This window comes from Cricetulus griseus, chromosome 2, assembly GCF_003668045.3.
Source record: "Cricetulus griseus strain 17A/GY chromosome 2, alternate assembly CriGri-PICRH-1.0, whole genome shotgun sequence".
NCBI lineage: Eukaryota > Metazoa > Chordata > Mammalia > Rodentia > Cricetidae > Cricetulus > Cricetulus griseus.
Window position 1 is genome coordinate 408254740 of NC_048595.1, and position 26611 is coordinate 408281350.

General features: G+C 39.4%; 1 protein-coding gene across 1 annotated transcript in view; it reads right to left on the reverse strand.

Moving 5' to 3' along the window:
* Dnah7 (dynein axonemal heavy chain 7) overlaps nt 1-26611 on the reverse strand; it is a 215011-nt gene that overhangs the window by 175842 nt on the left and 12558 nt on the right. The window contains exons 6-15 of the mRNA XM_035438832.1: nt 24933-25020; nt 22801-22981; nt 20570-20645; nt 15205-15330; nt 13154-13273; nt 10421-10604; nt 9736-9915; nt 4710-4982; nt 3525-3652; nt 1470-1548 (exon numbers count right to left, since the gene is read on the reverse strand). Coding sequence (XP_035294723.1) covers nt 1470-1548; nt 3525-3652; nt 4710-4982; nt 9736-9915; nt 10421-10604; nt 13154-13273; nt 15205-15330; nt 20570-20645; nt 22801-22981; nt 24933-25020 — 1435 coding nt within the window. The remainder of the gene's footprint in view (nt 1-1469; nt 1549-3524; nt 3653-4709; nt 4983-9735; nt 9916-10420; nt 10605-13153; nt 13274-15204; nt 15331-20569; nt 20646-22800; nt 22982-24932; nt 25021-26611) is intronic.

Below are 26611 nucleotides of genomic sequence, written 5' to 3' on the forward strand. Positions count from 1 at the left end.
AATCATAGTTTCCACAAGTAATTAATGCTAGTCAAAATAGGTATTTTTTAAATTTAGCAAATCTGGTTTCTACAGAGATCAATAACTAGGCCTATATTTCTCCTTATTTATAATAAATGACAATTTTTGTATTGAATAAATTTAAGAACTTGTTTGTTCTTATTGGAAAAAACTTTTTAAAGTGCAGAGATATTTAAAATACAAAACAATGAATTTTATTTGCTAATTTTGAATAGAAACTCATATTGAATAACCCCAAATCTTTCCACAGGAATTTTCTTCTAACAAAAAGGAAAATAGGACACAGTGGTTATCTATCCCGATTACCAGCTGAAGAATTACTTGATGACTGATGACAGTTAGCAAAACACAAAAAATGCCCCCTTGAAGTCTACTAGCCTGTGAATGTGTTCATACACTCAGAATCCCAGCCCAAACACAATGTTAAAGAAAATAAAAATCTGAGTAAAACTGAAAAGAAATACAAAATTTAGTTCCAATAATTTTAATAAAATTTTAAGCAATACTAGAAGAATATGTTCATGTAACCATTTTCATTGCTTTTATAATTTCTGTTTATGCAGAGTTTTGAATGGCTTTACAGTTTTCCATGTTCAGTTAAATACCTAAAACTAAATGTAAAAGGGTTTTAATTTGGATTTGGGGAATTCTAGAAGGTGAAAAAAATCCTACAAAAGGTAAATGTTGTAAGAACAAAAGGAGCATATGACTTTAGACAGAGTTTGAAAACCAGAAGTGAATAGAAAATAACAATGTGCAAATGGAAGGACTTGATGCTGGGAACATTTCTGCTGACCATCACAGTTAGTGTGACACAAAACACAGCCTTTTCAGAAACAGAAGAAAATATTGCTTGAGGACTGAATACCTGTTGATTAAAATGAGGGACTGTACATGCACATCTCAGGTTACCCTGACCGGTCCTGGCCAACATCTGCTAGCACGGTGATAATTACGAACATTGTTCAGATGAACATCCTGCAGACAGCCACATCACCACTCTAACACTTTCAGTATCCGTGCCCTCTTGGTCCCCCTCACTCTGACCTGGTTTGGTCAGTGAGATATTAACTAATGTCACAGTAGCAGAAAAGCACTTAGAGAACAGGCATGCCTGAGTGTCTGCTCTGCCAGGGGAACCAGCGCAGGGACCTGCTGGAGCTTGAGAGACCAATGGAGCAGAATCACTTGCCAAAGAGTATTTACACCAGGCAGCTCAACTGAGAGCAGCTGAGCAAACTGAGTGTATCATAGCAGATGGCCTGATTGAGTGCCCACACAGAGGCCAGAGGGAACATCCAGGAGTAGCCAGACTGCAGGCTTGTGAAGGAAACATTTAACACATCCTGATGACTAGAAGCCATTGTCTTAACCTTCGGAGTGACCTGCTTCTCTGAGCTCTTGTGACAGTTCTGATACACACAGTGACATAGACCCATCAGTGATACCTTCATCTCCATGAGCTCTGCTGTGTTTGGAGGTGTGCTCAGAGCTTTTTCAGCTATCTTCTCAAACTCATCACACAATCTGAAACAGTGGACAAAATCAATCTTACAAATTTATGATATAATTTCACTCTCACACATATTTATTATTTAATGCGCCATTGCATGAAAAATAGGTTGTGATTTATCTATATGACATCTCATGAATTAAATACAAATTTGTGTTCACTTACTTATTTGCTCAATATAAATTTAATGATCACCTGTCATATTCCAAGCTACAACATTAAATGACAGAGACGTAAAATAAATAAGATTTTATAATGACCTACACACACAACTCACAGTCTGATGCCAGAAATAATTCCTTCAAGGAATGGTTCCTGTGCTCAGCCCACTGAGATGGTAAAAGGCAGGGAGTAACTAACTCGACTTCTGGGGAATAATTAAAACAAACAAAAAGCAAAAACAGGCCTGCTGCCCAGAAACAACAGGCATATACCAACATTTCTGCTGGATAATAAAAATAATGAGTAAATTTGGAGTTGCTAAGAAAGGAAAAGGGTCAGAAGTAAGGGGCTCCAGGGAAAAAAAAAGATTCTTCACAAAACCCGGCTGTGAAAGGAAGGAAGAGTATGTGGACCATGCTAAGCTGGAAGTGAGGCTGTAAGATGGATAAGCATTTGGACATGTTTGCAAGCCTCAGTGGCAGAATCACAAAGGACAGCTGTGCCATAGGGAATACAGATGAGCCACCATGGAGTTCCACTAGTAGGCAGGGAGAGATGAGAATACGGAAAACCATGGTAGAGACCCTTGGGGTGAGGCTAGGTGACTCTTACCCAGGACTCCTGCCACAGTTGTGCCCTCTGCACACCCAGTAAGTCTGACTGACATCATTAAAAATGATGGGGGAAGAAAGGAGAGCTGCCATGAGCTCAGAGGGTCAAAAGGAGGAGGATGGGGCAAACTAAAACTATAAAACCAAAGCAAGTGCTTCCCCCAGTACAGAATTCTCAATAGGAAACATTTCTACCATTCCTTGGTACTTCTATAGGGAACCCTGCTCTAAGCTCAAAATACAGTGGGGCTCCTGGAGATTCTCACAAATTCCAACCTCTTCTGCTGATGCATCCCTTTACAGCCTTCTCCTCACCCCTTTGCCCTTGTCTACAGAAAGAAGCAAGGCAACCACTCTTCTCTGATGGATACACAGTACCAAAGACCTGCTTGCTATCTGGATCCTTTGTCTGCACCGCTCTCCTGGCAGACTCATCCTTAGAAAGGAAATTCCTTCTCCACTTTGTCTTTGCAGCCCTCCCTTGCTGCGTCCTGCCATCACAGAGAAAGCAATCTGTATTTCCCCCCTGCTGAGTGTAGTACTTATTGTATACTAGTTTGTATTTTGTTTCCATTTCTGCACTGTAACTTCTCTCGGCCCAATTCATTCATAACTTAAGCCTAATCCCATGTGTAGCACAGGTTAGGTCAATGAAGCTTCCTGTAGGCTTCTATACAATTTATAATGATCTTGTTTTTCTCTGACATCAGGGTTGTAAGAAACGGTCTTCAAGGCAGATGTGGTGACTCACATCTGTAATCCCATTAGGATATTGAGAGATGAACACTTGGGAGTATCATGGCTTGCAGGCCAGTCCAGGGACCTAGGGAGATCCTGCCTTCAAAAGCCACACAAGGCAAGTCCTGGTTTTCTGGTTTCTCACCTTGTAACATATTAGAAACAAGGTTCTCTGTTTGAGGATTCATTATACTAGCTGTGCTTCTTGACTTAGATAAGCAGGCATATTCAGCTTAATTTAATTCATATTAATGTAGACAATTGGGAAGGCATATTTGTGACAGGAATCATACTGACAGTCACATCATAAAAATGTCACTCCATGTAGAAATAAGTTTAGCGTTAACCTTTCTTCCGAATCACTTGTGACACTGTTCTAGTCCACTGCTGTAGCTGACAATGACCACTCCCAATAAACACACACACACACACACACACACACACACACACACACACAAAATCAGTGGCACTTTCTTTACCTTGTGTTCACTTCCTGGTGATCTCGGAACATTTTAGCTATCAGTCTCCCACAGATAACATCTGCTCGCTTCACCAAAGCTCTGATCAGTTCCTCACAGTGCAATTCAAACATTCCCAAACGAACCGTCTGCAGGATGATAAAGACTTAATAGGCATGGACAGAAATAAGGAAGAGATTCTCTTAATTCTTCCATTCTCTGGATACTGGTACTGGTATTGGTATGTTGTATGCAATGTAACAAGGTTAAGTTTTGAATTTTGGGGTTTTGTTTTTTTGTTTTTGTTCAGGTCTATAATCCCATGAACTTGGGAGACAGAATCAGGACTGATAGAGTACAAGGCAAGCCTGGGCTACATAATGAGTTCCAGGCCACATACAAGATCCTTTCTGAAAAACAAAGAACAGAAGACAACAAATTCACATGTGGGATGGAGTTTCTGATACCTATCCCCACTCTTCATATTTTGCAACTGTCTTGTGAGTAAATACCCTTGGAAGTTTGTTATTTTGGAATCGAGAATTATAATAAAAAAGTTTAGGAAATTAGGTTATTGCTAAATCAACAAAAATTGACTTCATTAATTTCATTTTGTTTTGCTTTCTCTTGTTAGTTTGTTTTGAGACATTGTCTTGCTTTATAGTCTAGACTAGCTGACCATGAACTTGAGTACTGGAATTACATATGCATATTGTCAAACTCAGCAGTAAGATGGATTTCAAATATTTTATTTGTTCTATATTTAAAAATAATACATGGTAGAGAATTTGGAAAAAAATGTTGTTGATAAAAAGGCCAAGAGAGTTTATGTAAATTTCTTATCCATTGTGGAAGGTTAGGAATCTAAGGACAATGGAAGTAAGCACATTTGGGTGTCATTGCTGTAGCTCCCAAATGGTTTGTCAACATGCAATAAGAAAGTCAGGGGCTTGTAGATGCGGTCTACCATGACATAGGTCACCAGTGGGGCTAGCATCTCAGGCATTCAGCACAAGAACTGTGTGTGTCAGAGTTGTCCTACCCTGAGACTTGTGTTACCATGCCTGACATGTGTTATCAGTTCTGCGAATTTGTTCCTATTGACAGCACTCTGAATTTTTCACTACAGGTTCTAACCTTTGATGCTAATACAACTGAGAAAAGATCATTGATTCAGTTAGGAGTCATACTGAAAGGGCCATTTACCTTTCGAGATGTATATTGTATTTCTTCTGTTAGTTTTTGGTATTTGCGGATTTCTTCTATTAGTCTCTCGTAACTCGGATTTTGTGACAAGAACTCATCAACATCACGCTCTGCTTGTTTGGTGATCAAGAATTGATACTTGTCGTACTGCTTGAGGTGCTCAGTGGGTGCTATGCTCTCTCTTAGCACCACCTCCTTAATTTTTTCTTTATGAGCGTCTACAATTTCATTCAGAATTATGGGCTTCAAGGTCGTTGGTTTAGATTTACTTTCCTAAGCAAAGGAGGAAAATGATATTACTTCAGGCACCTTTAGTTACGCCAGCCCTATTATATTATCTTTGTAAAAGTGTCAATCTTCTTACATTGTCATTTTTTATTCCTACGTGTCTGTGATTTACTAGTCTCTGATCTATAGGAATACGTTTAATCTAACCCAAAGAAGTGTGTAATTTTCATTTTCCTTAAAGGCTAGCCGTTTGTATTTCCTTTTCAGTATGGCTGGGAGAAAGGGCATTTGAAAATACATGCAAAATCAGACCTATGGCACAATACAGCCAAGCCCACACGTAGTCATGCTGGCTTTCTAAGGCTGGCCTTGGCCTGCACTCTTAAAAAGAAAATGCTCACAGTCACATCACCACACTACACAATCGCAGAACCTGTCTGCAAGGTGGTGCGACCATTAGGGTAACAGTGAGCAAGAATGCATGAGACAAATTATATATATATATACATATATATATACATATATATATGTATATATATATATTATACAATGTTCTGCCTGCATGTATGCCTGCAGGATGGAAGAGGGCACCCAATCTCATTATAGATGGTTGTGAGCCACCATGTGGTTGCTGGGAATTGAAGTCAGGACCTCTGGAAGAGCAGTCAGTGCTCTTAACCTCTGAGCCATCTCTCCAGCCCGAGACAACAATTTTAAATGAACAGATAAATCTCAACAGCTTGACTCCTTCCCCTTGCAAATAAGAGGGTAACTGTGTTGACGTAGCTTATAATCTGCATGTTTACCCTTAGAAACATCTGTGCTCTGACATCTAGAAGAAGGGACTTTAAAACTTGTAATGAACAAAAACCGTATTCTGCGGTGAGTATTCTACGACATTGAAATTGAGCACACTGATTTTGTAATCCAGTGAGTATTTGCCTGCTGCGCCCCCTAGTGGGCACTTTGGAAGATCATCTGTCTTAAGCTAGATCACTCACAAGGAACACTATCAGATGCTGCTGCCTACGGTCCCTCATTCCTGGATTCAGCTGACACTTTGGTGTCGTCTCCTCTACAAAACAGCCTTCAGAACAATGCAGTCCACACAACAGGCTGTGTGCAGTGTGGATTTATGGGTCCTCGTGCAAAGGTCATTAATATTCATCATGGAACGTTTTTTACGTTTTTAGCAGCTTGTCTAATTTCAAAAATAGAGCTATCTTTCTAGACATAATTGGATTCTCAGACTTGAGAAGTACCTTAGAAAATTTCTAATATTAAATTTAATTAGTGCCCATTGAGAGTTAAGGAAAATGATATTTTGTGTGATTCCTCGGGTGTTGAAAGAATATCAAATTTCATCATGAGACAGTTATGAGCTTGGACTCACAGTGCATTAGCCCTTACCAGGTTTGCCTTCCCTGGGAAATAAAGGCATATTTTAATCTATTTTCCACGCCTATCAAATATAATAATAGACAGCAATATGAACCGGGTTCTGCATTTATTGTCAGAGGTCATTGAGACCTGCTGAGTAATTGTTTTATTCAAAGTGCTGTTATACTTTATTTTCTCATCTACCTGGTCCTCAGATCACCTAGAGACATCTAGGGGTGGTGATCATGATGAACCCCAGAATTTTTATTTTTAAAATGTGACCAAGTAAGGTTGACAAAACCATTATTCCACATACAATGCCCCATGCAAGTCCTATCTTTCAAAATCTGATGTCAGAACAAATATCATCCACTTCTTGAAAAGTCTAAATTATGTATTTTCATACTAATTGAAACTCACTATATATCCTCTTTACTTTAGACACCAGGAAGGGAGCAGTCATGTTTTACAATCATAAAGTCATAGCAACAGAACTCATTTGGATTCTGTGATCAGTACTTAGAGCTTGGTAATTCTTATCTTATTAAACTTGCTATGTCAATGTAGTTCATAAGCTACCTTGACACTTTCCACTCTTGACAAAAAGGTAAAGTATTAGAAATGAGTGTGATAAATGAGTTGGGATTATGCCAAGGCAAAGCAAGCACTGAATTTTGACAGATATCGAAATTTAACAATATGAAGAACTGATAAAAAAATGACTATTCCATAATACATAAATATGTCGGAAAATTACTAAATTTACTTATTCCAATGCATGGCTGAGGAATCAAAGTATTTATTTGGGCGTCTATGGGGTCAAGATGGGAGAAACTCGATTTAGAGAAGCCACAGTGTGCAGTGGACTACAAACTTCATCTTTGTGGTTAGGCTAGGCTTTGGCTCCCCAGCAAGGAGGGGTAGGGGGAAGGGTCTGACACCAGGAGACAGGAGTGGGGGGCGGGGTCTGATACCAGGAGACAAAGCCTCAAGAGCAAAGTGGGACACAGTAATTCATAGTACATTTAGTCAACAGAATGAGGGCTCTCAGGAGACAGACCTTGACAAAACTAAAAGGAGACAGAATCCTTGAATGGGGCGGAGGAGTGTGGAATATGTCAGTTCTTTGCCTGTGAGAGAAAAACAGTTGCCTTAACAGTCCACGACCAGAACTCTATTCTCTGACTTGGATAAGCACACAGCCAGTGAGTTCAAAATATTATTAACTCAAAAATTACTCAGCCAAAGCTGAGCCTTCCAGAGCTTTCCAACAATTACACGATTCCCGAGAAGCCGACTTAAACAACAGCCACAAAGACCTCCTGAGTAAAGTTCTTATGCCTGCCCCATAGTAACAAAAGGAAAGAACCCAGAGAAATTAGCTGCCTTGGGCAGGATTCCACCAACAGCAGAATCACACAGGCCAAGCACACAGACAGCAGAATTCTTAAATTCAAGGTGAAAGAAAATTAGGATATGTAAAGACCAAAATATCTTAATGAATTAGTAGAAAGGACCAAACAAATGTCCAAATCTGTTTGTACAAAGAATCAATAAAATCCCTAGAAAATAAAACAATAGGAACTCCATGAGGGGGATATTGTCCTACCAATGCATAATTTCTTTTTTTAAAATTCTTTTCACCTTTTATTAAGCATAGATTTCTTTTCTCATACAATATAATTTGAATACAGCTTCCTTCCCTCGTCTCCCAATTCCTCCACACCTCTTCTCCCACTCAGACCCACTCCCTTTCTGGCTGTCATTAGAAAAGAACAGCCAGTGCATAACTTCATAACCAAGATGTGAGGCAATCTAATCCTGGCCTAGTTAGAATTTCCATTGCTGTGATGAAGCTCCATGACCACAAGCAACTTGAGGATGAAATACTTTCTTTTGCTTGCTCATCACGGTTTCCTCAGCCTGCTTTCTTATAGAACCCAGGACCACCTGCCCAGAGGTGCCACCATCAACCACTAATTAAGAAAATGCTCAGGCTGGAAAGATGGTTCCAAGGTTAAGAGCACTGACTGCTCTTCCAGAGGTCCTGAGTTCAATTCCTGGAACCATATGGTGGCTCACAACCGTCTATAATGAGAACACGTGTCCTCTTCTGGCCTAAAGACATACATGCAGACAGAACACTGTATATATAATAAATAAATAAACCTTAAGAAAAAAGAAAATGCCCTACAGACTGATCTAATGGAGGAATTTTGGACCCCTCCTCTCAGAGGACTCTAGCTTGTGTCAAGTTGATGTAAAAGTAGCCAGCACAAAAACAAATCATGAATTGCATATGTCTTTTAGATAAGCATATGCAGCATTTAAAAAGAAGTCATTTAGGAATATACAGAAAACCAGTAGTTCTCTCTCCCTCCTCCTCTCTCCTCTGTTTCCCCCTCTGTCTTTCATAAATTAACAATAGTCACTCCAAAACTCAGGCTAGTGATGCTTCTGCTATAAGCTAAGACGGGAATGTGAGCATTGTAGTAAGGCATGATGGATGGCGGGAGTGAAAGGGGGGAGAGCTTCCAGGGCAGTGACACTCTATTCCTTAAGATGGGCTGCAACTATGCAAGCTAACTCTGAGGCCATTTAAGTTTTTAACGCCAGAATCCTGTCTGTACTTTTTGTATATGAGAAATATGTGGAAGCTATTTTACAAACAGAAAAGGAAGAAGAAAGCTACTGATTTAAGCTATGAAACCTGAAAACCTTGCGAGTTAATAACGCGTTGGGCATTCCTGTGTGACAGACTGAACTGAAGTAGCCACCAAGGAAATGTTGAGGCAGGATCTGTGAGGACAGAGGCAGGAGCTTGCTACTGATAGAAATGCTAGCTATGAGAAGGGTCCCCAATCACAGGACAATGGGGTTGTGCTGTGCATTGAAGGGGTGCTTCAGCAAATGGCACGAGACATACAGCCAGCACTCATCAGCTATTCAGAACCCATTACAGCTTGACTTCTTGTCCAGCAGAAAGTTTCCTGCTACATCCAGGGGAGGATTAGGCTAGGAAAGTGTGTATAGTCCATGAAAGAAGCTAGTGGGAAGTGATATTTTTCAACAAAGATTTATATTTTTCAATGTTATATGTGGGAGTGTTTTGCCTGCATGTATGCCTATTCCCTGTGTGCATGTAATGTCAGAGGACAAAAGAGCATGTGGCATCCCCTGGACCTGGGGTTAGAGATGGTTGTAAGCAACCATGTGGGTGCTGGGAATCGAACCCTGATCCTCTGAAAGAGCACCTTGCACTCTAACTGATGAGCCATCCCTCCACCCCCAAAGTTTTATTTTAAGCTGGTGTTAGTTTTCATACTCTGTGAAGCAGAGGGTTTCTGTGAATGCTTAGTAGGCTTTGGGTGAATGTTATCATGCAAACGCAAGCAATCAGAATGTCCTTGTTACTTACCCACTTGGAATACAATTTTGTCTCAACTCTTGGCACAAAGCTGACAGCCTTAATCATGACTTCATAAACATTTACAAAGATATCTATGTAGTCGCTAAACTCAGGTTCAAACTTAATGCTGTTATTATCAAGAATCAGCCTCATGATGAAACCTGGATGTTCAAAAGCTCTAACAGATTCCTATAAAAATAAATAAAATAACATTAGGTATACGTGGAGATAATATAGAGATAAATTGTTAAGAATGAAATTAAATACACAGAACACACTTCCTCTTGTTCCAGAGACACTGAAACCAGAGGGTATCTTACTGGAAAGACAACAGGGGTGACTGTCATCCTGGCCGACTGGACCTGGGTGTGTGTTTGGACCTACAGTTTAACTAGAGGACAAGCACATTTTGTAGGAAACAGTCCCCTTCCAGACAAAAAAGGGACTCCTCATGCAATCTCTACCCAAGCCTTCATAACTCCATCTTTCCCAATGGATTTACCCAAATCCTCATGATTGTGATGATACTCTTATCCGAACTATGTAGGTTGACCTAGTCTTTTAGTTTATGTGTGCAATGTGTCTGAAGTTAACTTTCTGCTGTCTCATTGGAAAAGCTATCTTGCTGTTTTCCTCTCTGAAATAATTGAAAACCCTTATGTAATGTGCAGCTGCATAGCTGAGGTACACTTACTGGGGGTTGGGCAATGAGGTCTGTGAAGTCTTGCATGGAGACGAGAGTGAGGTCCTGCAGCTGTAAGGTCATAAGCATAGCAGCACAGTTGAAGAAAGAGTCCAATTTGGCGCTGCTTTCACCAGTTGGCAATTGCTTTTTTTTATTGCCTTGGTAATAAATATTCTGCACTTCCGGAAACCACCTTGAAAGAACAAAAGACATTTAGAAGTCAATGCTCTCAGGGAATTACTCCATTCATATTAAGCATTAACAGTAAATTCTAGACATCCAAAGGTCTTCATAGAGAGGCATATTGCTAAGTGACATTATCCACTCTCTGAGACCTAAGTGCTAGAGTATTTCACTTCTCCTAGGAAGCGAAATTTTAAATCACAACCAATAGAAAATGACTCAATGATGCAGTGCTGGAAGATATAAATCTAACCCTGCAATTATGGTTCATGCAGGTTTTGAAGAAATATGAGAACTAACCTTATTGGACACTTCAGGCTCTTAAATGGTCTCTGTGGAATATCTGTTAGCTTAAAGTTATAAAGCAAGTAACTTGTCAAACAAGAAGCTAGCTTCCACCAAGTTAAACCCACATAGTATGCCAAGCTACCATTTTACAATAGCTTGAAAACAAGGCACAAATCAAAAGCAGCATGAATTTTACTTCCCCAATTTCCCTTAATGTGAATACTGAAAGAACAACTGACTTAAATACAAGTTTCAAATGTGCAAGTGTCCTTGTAATAAAAGAATAATAGTGCAGTTTCTATATAGGTACCATACAACTGAAAATCACTGAAGATTCCAGCTTATAAAACTCCTATCAACACTGCAAGATTAAAGAGTGCTGCTTCTTTCTGTCATAAGGGATAAGGAATTCTTAAACAATAGTCCATAGGAATGACCAGAGTGTTCCAACAGAAGAAATCTAAAGTTTTAAATTTTTTATTTTTGCCTTTTTAGCAACATGTACTGTGAGTGCACTTACATCCTAATAGTGTTATAGAGGGTATAAAAAGATATTACAAACCAGAAAGAAATGGCCACATACTACGTCAATTTGCTAAAATATAATTTCCCAAACAGGGAAGTCTACAGGGACAGAAATAAGATCAGTGATTAGCAGGGGCTTGTGGGAAAGAGAATGGGGAGTGGCCACCAAGGGAGGATGAGTTTGCTTGGGGCTAGAGAAAACATTCTGGAACTAGTGGTGATGACTGCACAACCTTATAAATGCATATGAGCCACAGAACTGTATATAGCAAAGTGGTGAATTCTGTGGTAAGGAGACAGACAGACAGACAGAGAGAGAGAGAGAGAGAGAGAGAGAGAGAGAGAGAGAGAGAGAGAGAGAGAGAGAGAGACTCAAAAATATAACACTCTGGTAGGGTCAGAGTGGACATAGATTGATGAATAAAGGGGATTTTTGAAAACCAAAAGATTTTAAGGTGCTCTGGGAATGGTCCCTAAACAGTGAGAAGTAGAGTCAGGGAAAAAAAGCAGGGGTGGGATAAAGAATTAGAAAGAAGCAGAGAGGGGTGGACAGGCCATGTCAGCAGCCAACAGGAGCCACCAGGGCATTGTAAGAACAACCCACCCTGGTGTTTAGAAAGGCTGTAGTAATTTCTTCACTAGTTTGTCTACTGTGAGCTCATTTCTTCCTTTTAGAAATGATAAATGAACCCTGGCTCACCAAGAGGTGCTTAGACTCAGTGTGAACAAACCAGGGGACACCACCAACCAATCTACATATAGGTCAGAAAAGAAATCAATGAAGTTTTGAGTTCTATTCTACTCTGTGACACCATCTCACTGAAGTTTGTGGTGGGGTTTGTCCCCAGAGTTATATGTTGAGGGAGTTCATCTGTGTCCTCTCCTAAAGAGGTCACTTTTTTCTCTGCACTTAATTATACAGTCCTATCCTTTCTCCCCTCTCTACTTACATTTTTCTGTCAACTGTATATAATCTTAAATAAAAGGCAAACTTTTAGGAAATAATCTTATTTTAACTTACTAGAGAAAAAAAGAGAGAATATATTCATTCTTAAATGATCAACATACACTTCTACTTAACTTTTAGAAATCATGAGGATGGCCAGACTTTTGTGTCTTTTTAAATTTTAGTTTGACCTAATTTTAATGTCCTATTTTTAATAAATTAATGACCACATTAGAGACAATTGTCCCAAGTGGCTCCAGAGTGCATTGTCTGACACCTGCATAATTAATTATCATATCTGTCTGTTCCATTCTGAAGGACCCATCCAAGCAGATGTTTAATTATGCTTTGGTAACCCTAACACCGCTGAGGTTACAAACTCCTTTAAATGTACACTTTTCCTTCTGGGTCATACTTTCAATACTTCTGTGTCTCTAACCCAAAGTCAATATGACAAAGCACAGCCTGTGTCTGGTGCAGGTAGCCGGTGAAGTATCTGGTGGTGACTAGGGCATGACCGTTTCTGCCTGGTGCCCAGTGGCTCTCAGGCCAGAGGCAACAGCAACACGTTTACAAAACAGCCGCCATTATTGACAAGCATTTCAACTTCTTTCTGCTTGTTGCTGTCTACAACATGTCAACATGTCACAAACCAAGATAATTAAGGGCATATTTAACTCTTAGACTGAAATGTGTTAAAAACTTGTTGAAATGGATTTTCTAAAAGCAGTTAAAATGAAACACTTCTCCAACCACATCGCTAAACCTAAACTTTCCTATAGGAGAGTTCCAAACTTTACGTTTTAAGCAGAGTCTCCTTGGCAGATTCCATGTGTTTAATGACAATGCTCTGAAAGGCTGATAGCTCTAGTGCCTCCTGGCGGTTGTGGAACTCTTCTATATCAACTAAACGCAATTTCCTGCAAGAGATAAAAAGAAACAGTAATGTGAGATCAAGGTTTTGTGGTACGTAATGATTTTGCTAATTTGTCTGTTCCAAAAAAATAACATATTCCTAGATTTATCATCAAAAGTTATACTCTACAAAATGAAATGGACCAGAATATGAGACTTTTCTGTGTGGGGCAGCTCTCTGTTACGGTGACAAAATGCCAGAGAAAACAAAGACAGAAAAGTTTGTTTTGGCTCCTGGTTTCAAAGATTGCAGTTCATGGTTCTGCTGTTTGGGAGCCTGTCGTGAAGCAGATATGCTCAGCTCAAGGCAGCTGGAGAGAGGGAACAGGGGAGGGAAGGGGGATAGGGAGGCAGGGAGGGAGAGAGAGAGGGAGGGAGGGATGGAGGGACAGAAGGAGGGAAGAGCTTTTGAAGTGAAGTGCCTAAGGACAAGATACATCTCTGAGGGTGTGCCTCCAGGACTCACTGTCTTCAGCTAGGTCCATCCTCCTCAGTTCTTGAGTAACCTGTCATCTCCCAATGGGCCTAGAGATGATGAACTCATGAAGGGATAATCCACTGAGGTCAGAACCCGCATGATCCTATCCCTCTAAATACTGAGGCACTGGGAACAAGCCTTCAACAAGCTTGTTCAAGTTTGTGTGAGATTCTAAAGACACAGGACTTGCTCAAGTCCAGTTCAGTCACAGGAATGTTTGTAAAATAGTTTGGAGAGAAAAAGAATAGGATATATTTTCATTTCTCTATAAAAATGTGTGTTAAAGACTTAGGCTTTAAGTGTTCTAACAATCCCCAAATAGTGTGTGTGTGTGTGTGTGTGTGTGTGTGTGTGTGTGTGTGTGTGTGTGTGTGTGCAGTGTCTGTGTGTATGGGGACATTCATATGTATGTGGTTAAATGAAAACAAAACAATATAGAAAATGTCCACTCAACTATAACCATGAATCGGTTGTTTGGGTTGGTGGGAAGAAGTCAAGGGTTGAAGAAAGGGAAAGGGGGGCATCCCATTGATCATAGATGCAGGGATGGCCCAGGTTTTAGACGCTGTCTTAAGAAATTTGAATTTGTATTACTTTGGTAAATTTTGAAGCATATGTCCATGTGAGCATATTGCTGAGTGCTCCCCTGAGACTTGCAAGAGAGGGGACCTGATGCTGGAGCTTCCAGACAGTCTGGCGGGTCCTCCTCATCCTGAAGGGACAAAGCTTTTTGCTCCAGGTGTACCAAGCAACCTTTATTTCCATCTCTTCCAAGCCCTTCCTGTCCACAGCTGCTCTGCTCCACCAGGATTAATGCCTGTGAGGCAGCCATGCTCCCCACCAGCTGTCAGGGGTCTTCAATGCGTGCCACTGACTTGGGCAATGTTTACCTTGTTTCTGAGCTACTCAGAGCAAGCACTGAAGCAGCTAATGTTCTGAATCACTTAAAGCAAGGTATGGACACTGAGTCCCTTACCTGAGATTATCCGTAAAGCATATATGGTGATTAGATGGAGAAGACAGGCTCAATGTGTTAGATGTAAAAGACAATGTTCACTTATTACTCTATACATTACTCTATACATCATTTACTAAAACCATGTTTGAATACTTTCATTATACTTGTAATTAATTTTAATTTACAGTTAAAATAGAGACATAACTTAGCCATGATTAAAAATAACTGTCTTTTAAAAATTTTAGTCTGAGGCCTGGAGATGATGAGTCAGTGGTTATGAGTACTTGCTATTGCAGACTTGGGTCATCTCCTAGCACCAACATGGCAGGATTACAGTCAACAATAACCCCAGCGCTGGGGAAATCCAACACCTTCCTCTGACCTCCCCAAGCATGAGGCACACACATGATGCACATACACGCATGTGGACAAAACATTCACACACATTAAATAAATAAAGCTAAAACAAACTTAGTTTTGGGAAAGCCAGAAATACTCACTTATAAGTGCTATGCCACAGATCAAGCACAGCCAGCATCGTGGGGTTCACTGCATTCAAATGATCCCTAATATAACTACAAGCAGATAGGAAAGATCTCCTCCATGGCTTTGGCAAAATTTCCATTCTGAAAACAAAAAGGAAAAACTGAGTTATCCTCTTTAAAAATCAAAATATTGACTTGGACATTTAGCTCTGTGGTAGAGCACTTGCCTCGCACACATAAGGTCCTGAGTACTGCAAAATATTTTTTGTGTTTCTTTGTTTACAATAAGTATATATTTTGGGTAGTAATAATTTTTGTTTTAATATGATCCATTAGAAATTACATGCCAGGTGTTGGTGGCGCACGCCTTTAATCCCAGCACTTGGGAAGCAGAGGCATGTGGATCTCTGTGAGTTTGAGACCAGCCTGGTTTACAAGAGCTAGTTCCAGGATAGCCTCCAAAGCCACAGAGAAACCCTTTCTTGAAAATCAAAAAAAAAAAAAAAAAGAAGAAGAAGAAAGAAAAAGAAATTACAAAATATGCAGTTATATCCTAAAACATATACTCTGTGGTTAGAATAACTTAATTTTGATAATAATCATGAAATTTGTTTTAAATATTTAACACAAAATTTTCTTGTCTCTAAATCCTTGATCCTACTAAGTCTGTAAATGACTTATAATGAATGATTAGATGGAAACAACAGTGAACTATCTTTTTTATATGAAGATTCCAACTTCATATCTGTTGCTATGATAAAATACTCCGACAAAAAGCAACATAAGAGAGAAAGTTTTCCAGCTTATAATTCTAGATTACAGTCCATCATAGAAGGAAAACCATAGCATCTGCAGCTCAAAATAGATATGCTGTCATGGCTAGTCAAGAGCAAAGAGAGAATACACATATTCAGGATCCAATCAAAGGAACGGTGTCACTAACACTGGGCTAAGTCTTCTTGTATCCATTAACAGACAAGACAATCCTCAACAGACATGCCCGTTAGCCAACCTGATCTAGGTAATTCCTTATTAGGACTTTCATCCCAGGTGATTCTAGATTGACAGATTGACAGCTAAAAATAACTGGTGCAAATTATACTTTAAAGTATATATAATGCATGTTCTGTGGTTAGTATAATTTTATTATGATAATAATTTTAAATCATATTTAAATCATTAACGTAATTTTTGTTTTTATATATTTGACCCTACCGAGGCAATATATAAATTAAAGTGATCAAATGGGAACAATAACAAGGTAACTTTTATACATAAAGACCCTTAACGTCAGGATACACAATATTTAAATTTTTGCTTTTAGTTTTCAAAATTGCTAAGAATATCTGGGCAGCAGTAGTGCATGCCTTTAATCCCAGCACTCCAGAGGCAGAAGCAGGCAGATCTCTGAGTTTGAGGCCATCCTGGTCTACATAATGAGCTCCAGAAGAGTCAGGACTCTATCCATAAAGAAACCCTGTTTCAAAACATCAAAAAAAGAAAAGAAAAGAAAAGAAAAGAAAAGAAAAGAAAATCCAGCTTTCGTATGGAAATCCCCATTGCTCTTCTCACCTGTCAATGTGTAAGTATCATTTACAAATCAGACACACTCTACCATTCTTACTTGAGAACATATTTATGCTGTAGCTCTCATGGCTTCGGTAAACCATCCTTTACATATAGGATACAGATCAGCTTTGTTGTTCAGAATACAGATGTTTGCTGACTTACCATAGTTGGACTTTTGAGTTCTGTTTGTTTGTTTGCTTGTTTATTTTTTTTCCAAGAAAGAGTTTCTCTGTGTAGCCCCTGCTGTCATGGAACTTGCTTTGTAGACCAGGCTGACCTGGAACTCACAAAGATCCACCTGTCTCTGCCTTCCGAGTACTGGAATTAAAGGTCTGTGCCACCATGCTTGACTTGAGCTTTCAGGCTCTGAGTTGGTGGAAGAATAACACATTTGGAATTTGCCTTTACCCTGAGCTGGCAATAGGTTCCAGTCAGTGTTCTTAAGATGCTAGACACTATGGAGTAGCAGGCCTTGCAGCAGGTAGGACACACATGGAGAGACAGTGGGGCACCAAATCACTAAGCTGTGAGATGGTCAGGTATTTCAGATGCACTTCTGATTGACAGTATTTTCAAGCATCTGTACATTTAAACATGTCCACTTTGTGGCTATAATTTTTATCATCCATTTTGTTTAAACACTTGGGTTAAGCATTTGACTTTAAACATTTATAGTTGGCACAATTACTCTAAGTATTAAAGATTTAAATCAGATTCCATTTGCTTGACTGGACCTTGGCTCAGTTTCAACACTACTTAGCCTATGCATGGGACCTGCAGCTGAAGGAAACCCATTGTTGTTTTAACCTTTAAAAAAAAAATGATGGCTAAATTTCTTCTCTCTATCCGCAGAAGCCATCTGGGAAGCACTCACACTGTGAATCTAGCCACCCAGCAGCCGTCAAAGTGACTGAAAGTGGATTCTGGGTTCATCCCTCTTAAGTCCTGCCTTGGAAGAAAGGAACTCAATGGGCAGATGAGGCTGTAAGCCTATCAAGTGATTCTAATGGACTTTAATTCACATATTTTAAAATGTCTTTTGCTCTAATTTTTCCTGGTTCTCTGCCTAGGACTTAGAATGCTGGTAACTCTTGCCTTTACTTCTGCCTCATGTCTCTCATCCAGTCAAGACTTCTTTTCCCTGCATCTGGTTATTGTAGAAATGTAACCACTTACACAATCCCCAGGTCTCCTAGATAGGCCCATATTGCCACACATGATAATCCCATGTAACAAAGAGAAGCCAGATTCAGTTGTGTCCCCAATTCCCTAACTGACAGTTAGTGTTTACCTCTTTACAGGGAAGATGATGAGGACAGAGGCGGAAGTGAGACAGGCAGTTTAAGGACAGGGACTTTCATTCCTGTCTTTGGCCATAAACAAAAAACATTCTTAGTCTTGTCCTAGCTGGAGGCCAGAAATTCTAGAAGTGTGTTGGGAGTGCGATCCTTGATCTGGTTCCTAAATGAGTTTGAGGTCACCTGTTCAAGAGAGAGGATATGACAGTGACCTTGATCAGGGCTCTGTGACAGCCTATTAGGGGAAGCTATTTCTCTGGTCTGGGCAGAGACCTCACCTTCCAAGCTATAAAAACAAATGGGTTAGTTTAAGTGTGTGACAACATATATTGGGGGGGAAAAAAGCCAAACTCTTAAACATTAAAAGAGATGGGAACTTTTGCTGGATCACACAATCAGAACTAATAACACACCTCTAGGACACTTATGATTTATGACTGCTGTCCTACTGTATGCTCAGTCTGTTTGTTTAATCTGCCTCTAAGAGAACAATATAACAACCAACCTTACTTGTCTTAGATTTCCTATGTAATCAATGTTTACAATCTAAGTTAATGCACAGCTGTAGTCTTAAATTATATACTTTTTCATGCTCTGACCCAAGAGTAATGCATGTGTGTTTATAGATGAGTAATGATAACAATTTGATGAAAGTAGGATAATAGTAACCTTACAAAATGAGTATTACCATAAATGTTGAAGATAACATACAGATAATGCTTGATAGATAATATTTATAATATTGCTTGTTATCTGGGTCATTCTAAGTCAGTGACTTACTATCTTGCAAAACTCTGTTAAAATATCTCATATCATATCCCTTCCCCATGTGATATTTTCTGTGCTGTTCAATAAGAGAGAGAGGAGAGAGAGAAAAAGCTCTTTATTTAGGACACACACAGGGGGAAGGGGAAAGATTCACAAGACAACATTCAGGAAGTCCTTTTTTAGGGACAAGTACACCAGGACACACACACACACACACACACACACACACACACACACACACACACACACACACCATGGCAGGAAACAAGGACAAACAGAATCACAGAATCACAAGACAGTATTCAGGCAGGCACTGATTCAAACTCATGCAACTGATAGATAGGACAACAGAAAACATAGGGAGAGTGGAGTGGAGAACTCAAATCTGGGCTCGTTCTTGGGTAAATGACACTCAGGAGAGATGCTTTGATTTTTTTTTTTCCTTTAAGTGACACCAACACACTACTGGTGACTCTGAGTTTATTAAAGTGTTCAAACTGACCCAAAGTTGGACCAGTCAATCACACAGGACCACCCCTCAGGAAAATGGAGTTTCCTCTAGGAAGGCAGACTCACCCAAACCATGCTAACAAGATGGGAGAAGTAATCACCCCTTTGCTGAGGTAGTGCACTTTTCCTCCTCATAATTTCCCCCTCAGCACTGTCCCTAAATCTCCCCTGAAGTTGTCAGGTCTGCCTGTCCTTCTGTGTGCTGACTCGGAGATGCTGGCTTTCTCACTCTTTATTGAATCTTCCTCTCCCTGCCACGTGGCTGCTCCTTGTTGCCATGTGACTGACCTCCATAGCAATTTGAAGGGCATGATTTATTTTTGCTTCTTTTCTCCATTCCCCTCTCTGATGAGAGTTACAGTTTGTTCGTCTTGGGTTTTTGTTTTTTGTTTTTGTTTTTTTCCTTTTAGCCCCTAGTAAAATGGACCTCCAGTTTTCCTTTGAGGCCGTTCTTAAACTCCTTTACTAACAAGACTAAGAGTGCCATAGGACTCTAATGTCCATGGTATCACCTCTAGAACAGCAGACCTTAGCTCAAAAAAGGAAATGTCTCCACTCCCTTCCCCCTTCTCCATTTCTACCCTATGGCCCCTAGCCTGTGGGTGGAGGGCAGCTCCTCAGGCCTAAGCTAGAGAACTCCTCAATGGAGTTTCCCACATAAAGCTCATGCTATTGTTGGAGAAACATTAATAACTTTTTAAAAATCTATACTTTATTTTTAAAACATTTAAGAGCTGTACTCCTAAATACTCCTTTTAAGGAAAATGTACAGCAAGTGGTTTTTTCTCATATATTCTGTATTTTAATCCATAAATAAATTGAATATTCTATGGATACATTTGATTTTTTCAGTGTTCCAAATGTTTTTTTTTGTATAAACTATCACCAAATTTTCATCACTGTACTGTACCTGAAGCCTGATCTACATGCCATGGAGGCAAGAAGCCGCAACAGGTTCTTTCCACAATAGGTTTTTTTAAATTGGGTTGGTTGGTTGGTTGGTTGTTTGGTTGGTTGGTTAGATGGTTTGATTTTGTTTTTGAGATAGGGACTCACATACATCAGATTTCCCTCAAACTCACTTATGAGAAAACTATGAAGATAGGTATAGTATATAAGTTATAAGCACATATGTGAGAAAATGCAAACATGAATGGGACTCTTTTTAGTTTGGCAGAACTTATATATTGTTGATCGTATAGAGCGAATGCCATAGAGAAACCCTGCTCACTTACTCAGCACGATGTGGTGGGATTTCCACTGTTTTGCCGTCATCTTCTTTTTCTCTGGGGTCTTTTAAAACAAAATCAACTAAGGAAAAATTGAAAAGTTCGGATGAATAACGTTACATTAATTACATCAGATTTCCAAGAAAAATAATTCTGTTAGAATTAATCACTTAAACTATGTTGGTTTTGTAGTACAGAAAAACTTGTGTATTTATGAAGAAACATTTGTGGGAAAAATCTATCAAGACTGTCTTGAAGAGTGTGTGTTCTCTTAACAATGAGTTTCTGTTGCTTCATTTGAAAATGATAATTGGCTTGAATATTACATTTTCCTTTAAAGTTGTTCCATCAAAAGCACTCTTGTTGAATTGTGGGTCAGCAAGAGAGGAAAATTTATTTCACTGGGGAAAGGCACACTACTTTGTTGCATTTAAAACTATATAAGAGCACCACAGTCATCATAAAACCAGCAAAGCAGGCTTCTTCTGTGTCTGTCTTCTGTGTCTTCAGTCACAATTGATTCCATTTTCCTGCCTGTGCTTCAAGAACCAATTTCTACAATGCAAAATTATACTGCTACCCTCTGCTTAAAATTTCTTCAGACTGCCCTTTTACCTTCCAATGCCTTAAAAGGAACGGAAACCCCTCTAAGATACTGTTCCTTTCTTCAAATGCACCATAGGCTTTGGCCATCACAGTGGTTTGCAAGTCTAGAACACCTTTTGACACATGTCTGCTGTTACACATGTCATCGCCTGCACCAAGCATATTATCTAGTAGACATGCTTCAAGAATCCATTCAGGAGCTGAGACTGGATCACAAGTTCAAAACCATCTTAGGCTATATAGTGAATTCTCACCCCCACTCCCCCATCCCACCACTCCAAAGACTCAGTTCAGAAGCCTCTGGAATCCTTCCTAAATCACGGTGACCTCCTCTTTCTTGTGTATCTCTTCAGGGCACTTGCTAGGCAGGCTCCCTTATAGTTCAGATATTTGGCCATCCCTCTCATTATGATCTTATATTACCAGAAATGGAGTGAATGCCTATTCTCTGAAGGGTTAAATCACTCCATGCATTGCAATTTCACCAGCCTTTGGTGTACTCATTGTGCATGCTCTACTATCACAAACAATTGAAAAACTTTCTTAAAAATACATATCCCAAGGTTCTGCCAGAACCTTTTTTTGATTGGGCCAGAAACTACTATTTCAAAGAAAATTATTCTTATTATCTACTCATACTTAGAGAGCAACCTGTTAAGTTGATACCATGGCTCAACAAATTTCTTACACAAAAGGTCTTAAACCACCTCTATTCTGTGAACCACAATGTTTCTTCTGTCCAGCTGCTCAACTCTGTTGTAACTCAAAAGCAGCCATATACAATGTGATAAAAAATATTAGAATGGCTGTGTACTAGTGAAACCTCATTTACAAAAGAGGTACTAGGCAGGTATGACTTCTGACCCATAGTTTGCCACCTTTTGGTCTGTAGCAAAAATGTAATCAAACATATTTGAATTCCTTATCAGCAATGTTAATGATAGGTGGCCATTGTTAAAATCTTTGGTAATTATTCACCTACACACATTTGTGCATGCATACACAATGCACACACATGTATGCATCCACACATGCATGCACACACATATTCATGTTTTGTCTCTCATACCTATACCAAGAAACTTTTAAACCAGAAACCATCCTGAAGGGAAAGCCTGCTTCACAAGTGTCTAATGATTTCTACTGACTGAGATAATAAATATTATGAGGGACTAAAAATAATGTTTGTTACTTTTCTCAGTGTTGTCCTTTAACGAGGGACAATATCTTTATAAGTAAAAAATATTTAAAACATAATTTATACCTAATTAATGAAAGTTTTTTGAGTGTGGGTTTTTTTTTAAAATAATTAATTTTTATGTGCATTGATGTTTTGCCTGCATATGTGAGGGTGTCATGTCCCCTGACTGGAGTTACAGACAGTTGTGAGCTGCTATGTGGGTGCTGGGAATTGAACCCGAGTCCTCTGGAAGAAAAGCCAGTACTCTTAACTGTTAAGCCCTCTTTCCAGCCCCAACTGGGGTCTTAGGGAACACACCAATGGGTGTGTTCCCTAAGAAGCTGCATAATTAACAAAGTGAAAAGTGTTAAGTACAGTTAGTAACTTTCAATTCAAAACTTACCTGTAACAACACACACTTGAATTAGGAAACAGAGCTACAGCAACTTACCTATGGATTTCTTCACACTAAGAAGATAATCTTCTCTCATTTCATCTGACAAGACTGTTATGCTGTCGGTGAGGACTTTCAGATGTTGTGGAACCAAATTCAATACATGGTCCAGCCAAGAATCTTCCATTGGGGCCACGTGATCTGTATCAATTCCATGATGAATGTAATAGTAATATTTCTGGATGAATGAGGAGAGAGGCAGGGGAGTTAGTACTACAATAAGGGAGTGTGTTTGTCAAAACACAAAACCACAGGGGAAATGCAAGTCTGTGGATAAGAAAGACATTTTAAATCATAAAGTGTTTGTGTAATTCTTGTAAGCATTGTTGGAGATCTCCTAATTCTTTTAAATGTTATTTCCTGGAAGAAAAATCATCCTTCTCAGTTTATAACCATACCATAAACATCAGAGTTACATCATCACATACATGATACTCTGAATAGAGTACATGCTGAATTACGTTACTTTTGTTTTTTGTTTGTTTGTTTTTTAACAAATTTTTGGAATGTATTGTTAGGTTTGTTCTCTTATTTTGATATTCAGAACTCAGTATTAAAAACTGCCTTCAAGTCAATTTCCTTCCACACTAACTTTAGAAATTCACAACAGAATTAGGATGTTCTTATTGGACTGTGTGGAAGTCTGAACAAGAATGGGCCCCATAGGCTCATTTATTTGCATGCTTAGTCCCCAGTTGATGAACTGTTGAGAAGGACTGGTTAAGACCTGTGGCCTTGCTGGAGGAGGTATCATCACTAGAAGTGGGCTTTGAGGTTTCAAAAACCATGCCAAGACCCAGTGGCTGGCTGCCTCTACTTTTCCCTCCCTCCCTCCCTCCCTCCCTCCCCTCCCTCCCTCCTCCCTCCCTCCCTCCTCCTTCCTCCTCCCCTCTCTCCTCCCTCCCTCCCTCTCTCCCTCCCTCCCTCCTTCCCTCTCTCTATGTCTCTCTCTCTTTCTCTCTGCCTGCCTGCCTGCCTGCATATCAGGGTGCAACTCTCAGCTACTTCTCTAGCATTATGCCAATTGGCATGCTGCCATATGCCCTACCATAATGATAATGGACTAAACCTCTGAAACTGTAAACAAGTCCCCAGTTAAATGATTTCCTTTATAAGAGTTGCCTTGGTCACGGCATCTCTTCACAGCTGGAAAACATTATGTAAGAGCCTATTTCTATCCTTTATTGTAATATTATGAACATTATATGTGTTAATACTCACTTTAAAATCTGATAATTTTCCATTCTTTATAATTATTTACACACAACTCAGGGCAAAAATTAAACTTCAAAATATTTTCAAATTTACAATGTTGAAACTTTTGTTTATTTTATGTATAAGAGTGTATCTTGTGTGTAAGAGTATTTTGTCTGCATGTATCACTACATGAGTGCATGGTGTCCACAGAATCTGGAAAAGGGTATTAGGTTCCTTGGGACAGGAGTTACAGACAGATGTGAGCCATGTGAGTGCTTGGGATTAAACCCAGGTCCTCTAGAAGAGCAGCCAGTGCTCTTTACTTCTGAGCCATCTCTCTAGCCCATAATGTTGAAGGTTTTGTTTGTTTGGTTGGTTTTGGTTTTCAAGACAAGGTCTCTCTATGTAACTTGTATACAGTTTTGGCCATTCTAGAACTTGCTCTGTAGACCAGACTGACCTTGAACTCAGAGATCTATCTGCCTCTCCCTTCCAAGTGCTGGGATTAAAGGTGTGTGCCACCACTGCCCAGCGACAATGTAGACATTTTTAATGCTTACATTTCTAAAACTTCTTATGTATTTGAAACACTTGAACTGCTACTTCTAAAGTAAGTTAATACACTTTTCAAAATGTGCATTATCATAATTCAGAAAGTTAATCACAAGAGAATAATGGTGCACAAAGATACATATGACAGAAACGAGCTTTAAGGTGGGGATCAGGCAGAACTGAGATTCCTTCACTGTGGTCTTAGGGGCAAGGAAGAGGGTGCTTTCTCCCACTAATCTAATAGAATAATTTGATGTAACTCTCCATTCCTGCTTACACAGTGATGCAAAAAGGAAGGACAGAACACTCTCAAGGACATACAACATTTTTGGGTCCTCCCTCCATTTGCAATTATACTAACAAAAGAAGTGAGTGGTTACCAAGATGTCTTTCTCTATTGCAGAAGTGGTTGCTTTTGAAATCGAGCTCTCATCAGGGACAATAGAATCTAAACGACCATCTTGTTGCCTAAGAGAGTGACAAACATACATGACTCAAAAACATACAAAGGCAGTTCAAACTCAAAACACTGATATAAAAACATATGACCATTCTCTATTAAATCACTGGAAAAATAAATGGCTGAACATATTTGCTTGGTGCGGCATTCCTCTTAGAATGTCCCTTTCTCTGTATGGGTGGAGAGACAATTAGAAGTGCTCTCCCAGACCTCCTTCATGGAAAACAGCCCCTGAAGTGGCCTTTACCTCATTTGCTTTCACTATTACAAAATCAAGTTCTCTCTTCTTTGAACTTGCAGGGCATGTTCTTGAATTACCCTAAAATATGTATCATTGGGTTTTTTTTTTTTTCATCTGAAACAAACATCAGAAAGTGCAAGCACTGTTTTACAGAAAACAGACACATTCCCTGAAGACCTTTTCTCAGATCTCTAGAGACATCCACAGTGACCCCAAGCAACATTTAGACTGATACATCTCTTTGCATTTTTTATTGTGTGTCCTGTTACAACTCTAATTTCATTATAGTTGTCAGAGCCACACTCTGACTTTTCTGAAGCTCCACTATGTAGCAGGCATAGTTACAGCTTCAGGACAAATAACAGGTTGGGCTGGGCTAGTCCTAACTTCTACATTGTGCTCCAGAACCCAGTGTGGTCTGGCGATATAAATAAACGGTACTGAATCGGAAATGCCTGGCCCCTCACAGACTGAAGAGCAGAGGCAGAAAATTTATTGACTATGTTTCTCAGAAACCATATCAAAGTAGGTACCCAGGATATATCTTTTAATTGGCCTTTTCTAATTCCAAGAACCGGATATTCTGTGAACTTCATACTTGTGTTGTTAAAATACATAAAAGAGTCCATTTACTTCAATACATGGTAGGTGATCAATAAATCTTTAACAAATAGTAGAATGTCAATATGAAAGTAGGAGATCTTCAAAGTATTCAATAACCAAAAAGATGAGAATTGATTACTCTAACCACAAATATAATCTCACTATGCTGTTGCTCGCCTAGAAAGGAACTAATGGAATAATACTATGTTTTCAGGTTTTCAAGATTGGGTTCACATTCTAACACTATAAGGTACATGACTTCAGTAAGTGGTGCTTGTGATTCTTTTTGATTCATCAATCTCATCCTACCAGCCTTCCTGCATCCTGGGCTCTACCCTTTCATCCTTTGTGAGAATAATGCCTAGAAGGAAGCAACCAACAAGGCCAGGATTGGAAAGAAGAATGCTAGAGTTGCAGAAACCACTATGGACATTCTGAGTGAGTGTTGAAATCCTTTTGGCTCCACAATCACATAATTCTATCATTCCAGGGCTACCCAGCAGAAATTATAAGAGCTATTCATCACCAGTCAATCCCTTCAATGTTTTGGAAGTATTATTTCTAAGCCTCACATATACTGTTGAAAGACATAATTATCCCCACTTCACAAATGAAGAAACTAAATGTCAAAGAAAAGAAATAGCTCTCCTTTGGTCACCCAGCTAATTCTGTATGGAAAGAAGGATCAGGGTATCACTGAGTGACTGAGCAGCCATGCTCTTCCATTTAGAACCAAAAATATCTGAGTAGGAGAT